Raw genomic sequence first — 9,193 nt, forward strand, 5'->3', positions numbered from 1 at the left:
AGAGAGAATGAGAGACAGAGAGCATGAGAGGGAGGAGGGTCAGAGGGAGAAGCAGACTCCCTGCTGAGCAGGGAGCCCGATGCGGGACTCGATCCCGGGACTCCGGGATCATGACCTGAGCCGAAGGCAGTCGCTTAACCAACTGAGCCACCCATGTGCCCTCTCCCACATTTTTATTCTAGAGTCCATTTGCCTGAAGAGAGATGAATATACTTACTATTATTGTCAAGCATATCTCACTTAGACAAACCTTGAATTATAGAGAAAGCACCAAGTTCACTGTGTGGGACAAGTGAGGAACCTGGATGAGTGGCCAGTGTGTTTCTCCTTTAATAGCTCTAACAACTGTCAAATGGTTTAGACAGTGCTGCATTTTGTGCTTAAAAAAACCAAAAGGACACACTGATTAAATATCATTTCCTGCACAAATAGCTTTTAATTACTTCTCAGTAAGAAGACATTCTAGGGCATCTGCTCCTCTCCACTCAACCCAGGTCTCGCTTCCTTTGGCTTCTGCTGGCAGAGGCTGAGCACCATTCCCTCCACAGCCTACGGAGGAGGAAAGGGAATTGAGAATTTGGTTCCCTCCTTGGAGCCGGCACTGGGCTAGGCTCTTTCAGAGATCGCTTGCCTTTGATTTCTCCAAGAATGTGGCGTGGTCAGGGTTACCCTGGCTAGTGCATGGCATTCTCACAGTCCAGGCTTCAGGCCCATTGGGCAGAGTCCCGCCCCGCTGAGGTCTGGCTCTCTGAGCCTCGGTTTTGGCCTAGGAGCCTGGCTATGAAGAAAGGACGTGCGAATGAGGCCCCAGCTCCGTGCTCAGCGGCAGGCACGCAGGGGTGACAGGTTTCTGGACTCAGCCTATCCTCCACAAGCTTCCATGCACCAGCCGGGGGGCCACAGGTCCCACTCAGTCATGATTTATGTAGTGGTAGCGTCAAAACCAGATACTTTCCTTACACTTTAAAAAAAAGTTATTTCATCTGTTTAGTTAGTCATGTATGTGTGTAATCTCAACACCCAACCTGGGACTTGAACTCACTTCCCGGAGATCGAGTCGCATGCTTCTCTGACGGAGCCAGCCAGGAGCCCCAAAACTTTCCTTACAGTTTAATACATTCTAAGAAAAAAGACCTATTCACTGCAGAGGTGGTTCTTGTGCTGGTCGACTCCACTTCACGGGGCCTCGAACTTCCTGGAATGGTACCCGAACGTTGGTAGCAAGGGCCCACATGCATTTTGCGTGAAGGACCTTGGTTAGGTAGTCAGGAGGGTTCTGTTCCAAAAATGTTGAGGAACCCAAGCGGTAGACCATGCCTATTACCTCTTGGCAGGACGAGACCCAGGCTTCCAGCTGCATTTTAATCCCAATCCTCAGTGGGTGGTGCAAGACGACTCCACCCCCTCATGTCGTCTACAGCTCTTGGCAACGCCCCTTTAGGGCGGGGCTGAAATCGACCGCGCCCTCCAAGCCGCCCGTACACTGCCCCGGGCGGGGCATCTCTACTGGGCATGCTCAGTACTAAGGTCTTGAGTAGGTCTCCTAGGCGGAAACCAGAGCCGAGTGTGTGTTTTTCCCAGGGTGTCCCGCGCTGCTGTCATGGCCGCGTCCAAGTGACGATGTCTGCACATGGACTTCTAGGTCTGTGGGTGGTATTCACAGGATCTGTTGCCACTAGGTTTCGGCATCTTTGGACCCTCTTTCTTTCACTTTCTTTTGTTGACTCCGTGTGACCCTCGTAGAACCCCTTTTGGCTGCAGCGATATCCAGAGTGATGTGGATACCGGAGCTGGCAGTTTTGAGGGGCTTCCCCACTGAGGCTGAGCGGCAGCAATGGAAGCAGGAGGGAGTCGCCGGTTCAGGTGAGAAAGGCGAACCTTCCAGGAACGGAGGCCAGCGTGTGGACTGTGAGCGGAGAGTGGTGCCGGCTGGGTTCTCACTCCTCCTTGTTTTTTTTTTTGTTTGTTTGTTTTTTCTGCCGAAATCTAGCTGATCCCTTAAAACTTTGGATTGTTGCATCCTTGATGTGGTGGGCGAGGTCCTCTGGGCTCAGTGCTTGTTTTGATCCCAACCTTCTCACCGCCTAGGCTCAGTGGTAACAACGATGGCGATGTCAGCTACTTTTCTAAGTCCTTGACATTTATTGTCATTTAATCCTTACAATAGACATTTAAGACAGATACTACGTTTAATACCATTTTGCAGGTGAAGACGTTTAAAGCCCGATTGTTTAAGTAATTTATTCCAGGCCCCACAGTTGGTAAGCATAAAAGCTGAAACGAGGCAGCAAAGATATAATTCTTATGAACAGTACACATTTACCGGAGAGAGGTGTTAACAGCATATTTACTAGTGATAAATGTGAGATAAAGGCACATCTGGTTGTGAGATTTAGACTGGACCTGGAAGAAAAATAACAGTTTAGAACACTAGTGTGCGGGTGTGTGTGTTTGTGTGTGTGTGTGTGTTTGTGTGTGTGTGTATATGCAATAGGTGCTTCAGGAGAGGTAGTTTTTGAAGTCTGGTGATCTGGATCGCTTCTTGGCCTTTTGGCTAAGATCAAGTGAAGTCTGGTGATCTGGAAAAGTTTCATGGAAGAGGTCAGACGTGAGCAGAATTTTGATTAAAGGGTAAGACATGTGGAGAAGAGCTCAGCAGGAGAAATCACAAGTGTAAAAGTGGAGGCAGGAATGTGCATGGGATATTCGGGGAACAGTTGAGAGAACCAGCTGTTCCTTAGGGAGTATGGTGGGGATACGAGAAGCCAGATTATGAAAGGCCTTAGACCCCTGATTGTGGAAACTTTTCTGTTGTCAATAGGAATCTTTTGATTCTTTTGAATTCCCAGAAGGGTGATAATATTTACTAATGAGAAATATTATTCCTGTGTCTAACTTCTACCTTGCTTCTACCTTGCTGCTCATTGTATGGATGAGCTGCTAATTGTAGAAGAAGTGATGTTCATAGAATAATGGGAATTTGCTCAGTGCTTTGTGATTAATGTATAGTAAGCATTCTAAGGATACACATTTTTTTTTCATATTAAAATGTAAAATGGTAGATTTACCTAATAGTGTTATCCTTTACAGTATGAAAAAAATTGGTCTTTTGAATTATTGGACTAATTTTTTATATTGCAGAGAGTGGATCTTTCTTAAAATTGCTGCTTGAAGGGAATTATGAGGCCATATTCTTAAATTCATTGACTCAAAATATTTTTAACTCAACAACTATGACTGAAGAAAAGATGGACAGCTACCTGGAGAAGCAGATAGTAACATTCCTGGATTACTCAACAGATTTGGACACAACTGAAAGGTAGAATTTTATTTGAAATTTTCATAGAGAAACAGACTGAATACATTTAATAGTGCTTTGCCAGCCTAAGACAGTGGTTTTAGTCATTGGAAAACTTGGGCTCTCCAGTATGGCAGCCACTAGTCATATGTGGTTGTTGAGCACTTGAAATAGTGCAACTGAGGGACAGAATTTTAAATTTCATTTAATTGTAATTAAATTAAAAGAGCCCTATGTGGGGCACCTGGGTGGCCCAGTCGTTAAGTGTCTGCCTTCGGCTCAGGTCATGATCCCAGGGTTCCGGGATTGAGCCCCGCATTGGGCTCCCTGCTCAGTGGGTAGCCTGATTCTCCCTCTCCCACTGCTCCTGCTTGTGTTCCCTCTCTCTCTGTGTCTCTCTCTGTCACATAAATAAAATCTTAAAATAAATAAATAAATAAAAGAGCCCTATGTGGCTCATGGTTATAATATTGGACATTGAGACATAAATTGTTTAGGTTTCAGAAATTTTATTTTGTAGTACTTGGATGATCTCTATAAATGTTGGTTAATATTTTATATTTTTCTTGGTAAAACTGAAATGAAATTGGTTGTGGTTATACAGTGGTTCATATTTGTTTTTTTATTCTTATATGCAGACAACAGCTGATATTCCTAATTGGTGTAAGCAGTTTGCAACTTTTTGTTCAGAGTAACTGGACGGGGCCTCTCGCTGATTTACAACCTCAGGATTTTTTGCCATCTATTTTATTCCAGCAATTCAGTGAGGTATACGTCTTGGAAATGTCATATATAGTTATTATTGTGTTTTTTTTTTTTTTTTCTTTCTTTAGGAACTGGTCTTTATAAACTGGAGTTAATAGTAGGTAGGAAAAAATACGACTTTATATATAGCTTGTACAAAGTGTACTGAGAATCCTTGGTCATCGATCAGATTTTCAAGTATTTCTAGAAGGTCCACTGTCAGGAATGGAATTAGAGATAAGTGTTACTAATCTGATGGTAGAGGGGCTCCTGGCTGGCTCAGTTGGTGGAGTGTGCAACTCTTGATTTTGGGGTTGTGAGCTTGAGCCCCACGTTGGCCATAGAGCTTACTTTTTTTTTTTTTTAAGATTTTATTTATTTAGTGCGAGAGAGAGAGTTACAAGCAGTGGGAGTGGCAGGCAGAGGGGGTGGCAGGCAGAGGGAGAAGCAGATTCCCCACCTTTCAAGGAGCCCAGTGTGGGACTCGATTCCAGAACGCCAGGATCACCACCCCAGCCAAGGCAGATGCTTAACTGACTGAGCCACCCAGGTGCCCCAGCATAGAGCTTACTTAAAAAAAATAAATAAAATAGGGGCACCTGGGAGGCTCAGTCGGTTGAGAGTCCAACTCTTGGTTTCGGCTCAGGTCCTGTTCTCAGGGTCATGAGATCAAGCCCAGTGTTGGGTTCTTTGCTGAGCATGGAGTCTGCTTGAGATTCTCTCCCTCTCCCTCTGCCCCACCCCTGCTCACGTGCTCTTTTTCTCTCAAGTAGATAAATCTTTAAAAAGAAAGAAATAAATAAAATATATTTAAAACAATCTGATGGTGGGGTGGAAAAAGAAGTAGAAAAGCAGCCATAAACTGACAGCCACAGTAATTAGCTCTGTACACATCAGTGTGGTGAGTCACTGTATCATGTTGCAGTAGAATAATTGAAATTCATAATCCTGGCTCTGAATCATTATCGAAAGGTTAAAAGATCTTCTGTATCTTATGCCTAAGAAAGGAATTGAATCTGCACTTTACAGAGGTTTTCATCCAAAGTGATTAAAGTACTAAAGTAAAGTAAAGTAAAAGTAAAAAATGTCACTTAAAGAGAAATGCTTCAGTTGTCTAGAAATTTGCTTATATGGAACATCTCACTCCCTCTGTTATTGTGGATGAAACAGTTTCTGCCTCTTCAGCCCTGTAGTGTAGGTTAAAAATTCACCAAATAGTCAAAGTCATAGTGTTTGTTGAGCACAGATATGTGGGGCAAGTGCTTAATTCACGTGTTCTATCAGTTTGAGGATCCCAGAGACGAGAAGATGGAAGCTCTGGTGGTGAAGGAACCTTGTCAGAGGTCTTACAGCTGGGTGATTGGAAGCCACATTTCCTGGGCCCAAACCCAGCCCTCTTTCAGCTCTGCCAGTGGAGGAGCATCTGTAAAGTCAGGGGGACAGTTCAAGGCAGTACAGAAGTAGGTTATGTGAGAGATTTGGACTGTTAAGATTATTGCAGTTAACCAAGAGATGTGGGGAATGGGAATTTGGTCAGACAGTTTAGCTGGGAGTGGACCGTGAGGTGAATTGAAGGGTGCTGAGGAAACGGACAGGTGGAGAGGAGCAGGAACATCTGTCTGGATGCAGTCACGGGAGCGGAAGTTCAGAGTGGGGAAGAGCGCGGTGGGAGCAGGATGTTTTGAGCCTACTGGAGTAGCATTGAAAGGTCACACCTCATGGGATTCAGGCCAGATTGTGGGAAACTTTGAGACCTTGATTTTTTTTTTTTTTTATTAGAACTACCTCATAGATTCAAAAAAAGCATGTGAAGTGTATGCAGTTTAAATAATAAAACCACTTTGCTCCTCCCACACAGCTTGAGAGAGAACATTAGCAGCATTGTAGAACAGAGTTTCCTGACCGCTGTTCCCCAGATGTGGAGCCCCTTTGCCTGTGTGGGGTCTGGACTGGAGTGGGGAGAGCCTTGGAACTGGTCGGCAGCATTTGCTAGTTCCCTGCTTTGCACCACTAATCATAGCATCTCTGCGTGTGCTGTGACTTGGAAAGGGTTGGAGATACTGCCTTAGAAGGTCCCCTGTGTGTGCTTCCTGATGGTGTCCCTGGCCCTCCTCTTCCATGAGCCAGTCCCATGAATTTTGTGTTAATCATTCCATTGCTTTTCTTCATAGTTTCAGCACCTCTGTAACTCTAGAAAACGTATTGTTTAGTTTTGCCAGTTTTTGAACTTTTATAAAATGAAACAAACTATGCATTCTTCTGTGACTTGCTTTGTTCAATGGTATATTTTTGAAATGATACCATTATTCATTTTTACTGTTGTATAGTATTCCAATTGTATGACTATACTAGAACGTGTATGTCTCTTCTACTCTTGATGGCGATATGGTATGTTTCCTTTTTTTTGCCCCCAATGTATTACATACAGTGCTATTAGGAACACATCTTCTGGAAATCATTTGCAAGAATTTCAAAGCACAGCATATTGAAAAAGCAGAGGAGGCTGTTTTTACTGGCCCTCGGGCTGTAGGTGATACCCTGAGGGCTGAGAGGATGATCTTCCCAGAGTAGGGAAGCTCTGCTGTGGTATATATATATCCGTGAGTGGAGTTGCTATGCCCTAGAGTATATACATGTTCAACTCTTCTTGGTAATGTCAGGTTGTTTTTTTTTTTTTTTTAAGATTTATCTATTTGTCAGAGAGAGACAGAGCGCACAAGCAGGGGGAGTGGCAGGCAGAGGGAGAAGCAGACTCCCCGCTGAGCAGGAAACCCAACTTGGGGCTCGATCCCAGGACCCTGAGATCGTGACCTGAGCCGAAGGCAGACGCTTAACCGACTGAGCCACCCAGGCGTCCCTGTCAGGTTCTTTTTAAAAGGAATATTCAAGGGTGCCTGGGTGGCTCAGTTGGTTAAGCGACTGCCTTCGGCTCAGGTCATGATCCTGGAGTCCCGGGATCGAGTCCCGCATCGGGCTCCCTGCTCGGTGGGGAGTCTGCTTCTCCCTCTGACCCTCCTCCCTCTCATGCTCTCTGTCTCTCATTCTCTCTCTCGCAAATAAATAAATAAAATCTTTTAAAAATAAATAAATAAATAAATAAATAAAAGGAATATTCAATTTATACTCTTTACCCGCAGTCTGAGAATTTGGAAGGTAGGAGGAGTTGAAATTTTTAAACACGTCAGTATTTTCTAATTGTCATTTTCCTGCGCTGATTCATGTTTCTTAGTTCTTGTGAAGCATAAATATTTGTGAATATACTTTATGGTCATGGAGTATGGTGACCAAAGCCAAATTCATTTTCCCTGCCTTTAATTTATGGCCTTGTCATTTTAACACTGACATCTGATGCTAACTGGTCTCAGAGGAATAGCACTGAAGGTCCATGTTTGAGCAGTATTGGTCACCTCTCGCACAGAAAGGTTCATCTTAGTAATCTGGTTGTATAGTAATCTGGCTTTCAGATGTTGAAATTTTTTTCACTATTATGGTGATAAATACTTATATTTTTACATGTCATATGCTGTCTTGACTGAGGAATTGTTCCTAAGAGTTGTAACCTTTGCTTTGTCTGTTTTGTTTTGTTTTTTTAAATACAAGCAGTCCTCTTTAAAAACAGACCATTTCCCCAAACCTCTGGAAGCACATTTAGAACTCAGTTGGAATATCAGTGTTATATCTTGGGGGTAGGCAGAGGCTGATTTACTTAAGCAGAAGATAGAAAAGCATTTCATTTTTTCATGATGATGCAAGGTAGCACTGGGAAGAGAAATGTATGTATTTGGCTATTCATACATTCACGCATTTATTTATTGTCTTGTTAATACCATCTCCAGAGAATTCTGTCAGGGTGGCCTGCATTTGTGGGTCCCCAGGGACATTTATAAGGTTATGATTCTGTCCAGTGCCAATTGCTGTGTAATAGATTGATGCCTTTGTTTCAAAGCTGAATTAACTGGAAAATATGTTACTCCAAGACCTATAAAGATTAATATTTTGTTAAATTAGGTCATCTTGGCTTATATATTTTTTTCAGGTCAAAGGACTAGATGCAGTTGTTCTGAATCTGCTTGTTCTAGATGGTGAATCAGTCTACAGCCTGACCTCAAAGCCTATTCTGCTCTTATTAGCGCGAGTTATTCTAGTGAATGTGAGACATAAACTGACGGCTATTCAGGTAAGGAGAGAAAAGAAGGCAGTTGGTTCATACCCAGGGATGACTTGTGCTGAGTAGCATCAGACTTCAGGTGTGATGCTGACAGTGTTTTGGTGGTTTTCTAAGTCTTCTTTAGGTATTTCACTTTAAAACCTGATGGAAATAAACAAAAACATTCTCCGTTTCTGAGATTCATCTAATACAAAACGATACTATATTGAGCCCCTTTTAAAGGATTATATAGATCGTATGTATGTTCAGTACTCTTACTGTGGATCTTAGTGGGTCTTAATTACTGTTTCCTGGCTCACATCCTACCTTGGTTCATTATTCGGGTTGGATTTAGTAGAGCATTTGTGGAATGTCTGTTACATCATTTCTTAAAGATTATTCATTTATTTAGAGAGAAAGTGTGTGTGTGCACGCACACATTTGAGCAGGGGGAGGGGCAGAGGGAGAGGGAGAGGGAGAGAGAATCTCAAGCAGACTCCCCTCTGGGTGTGGAGCTCACTGTGGGGCTTGATCTCAGGATGCTGAGATCATGACCTGAGCAGAAATCAAGAGTCTGACCCTTAACAGATTGAACCACCCAGGTGCCCCTGTTACATTGTTTCTTTTTTTTTTTTAAAGATTTTATTTATTTATTTATTTATTTATTTGAGAGAGAGAGAGAGAGAGCGAGAGAAACAGCATGAGAGGGGATAGGGTCAGAGGGAGAAGCAGGCTCCCCGCCGAGCCGGGAGCCCGATGTGGGACTCGATCCCAGGACTCCGGGATCATGACCTGAGCCGAAGGCAGTCGCTTAACCAACTGAGCCACCCAGGCGCCCTACATTGTTTCTTTATAAGTAAAGAATTACATACTTTGCACATGTCACAAAATATTCTTTTGTGTTTTTTTCAGTGGTTTAAAATGTGCAAACTGGGGGCATCTTGGTGGCTCAGTCGGTTAAGCATCTGTCTTTAGCTCAAGTCATGATCCCAGAGTCCTGGGAT

The 9,193-nt window shown here is 43.4% G+C and overlaps 1 protein-coding gene across 1 annotated transcript; it reads left to right on the forward strand.

Moving 5' to 3' along the window:
- The first annotated feature begins 1,527 nt into the window (after window positions 1-1,527).
- LOC145719858 (tetratricopeptide repeat protein 27-like) lies at window positions 1,528-8,776 on the forward strand. Its single transcript, XM_081811465.1, has 4 exons — window positions 1,528-1,863; window positions 3,142-3,319; window positions 3,937-4,066; window positions 8,079-8,776. The coding sequence occupies exons 1-4, from the start codon at window positions 1,776-1,778 to the stop codon at window positions 8,274-8,276; spliced, it is 594 nt and encodes a 197-aa protein (XP_081667591.1). The 5' UTR covers window positions 1,528-1,775; the 3' UTR covers window positions 8,277-8,776.
- Window positions 8,777-9,193: the final 417 nt, after the last annotated feature.

Source organism: Leptonychotes weddellii, unplaced genomic scaffold (assembly GCF_054177405.1).
Source record: "Leptonychotes weddellii isolate Sample4059 unplaced genomic scaffold, ASM5417740v2 HiC_scaffold_7799, whole genome shotgun sequence".
NCBI classification, from domain to species: domain Eukaryota; kingdom Metazoa; phylum Chordata; class Mammalia; order Carnivora; family Phocidae; genus Leptonychotes; species Leptonychotes weddellii.

Excerpts from the sequence above, each read along its gene's own strand:
- LOC145719858 (XM_081811465.1), top strand. The coding sequence starts at position 1,776 with ATGTGGATACCGGAGCTGGCAGTTTTGAGGGGCTTCCCCACTGAGGCT. Across the intron at positions 1,864-3,141 it reads GGAGGGAGTCGCCGGTTCAG|AGAGTGGATCTTTCTTAAAA; the intron begins GTGAGAAAGGCG and ends TTTATATTGCAG. Across the intron at positions 4,067-8,078 it reads TATTCCAGCAATTCAGTGAG|GTCAAAGGACTAGATGCAGT; the intron begins GTATACGTCTTG and ends TATTTTTTTCAG.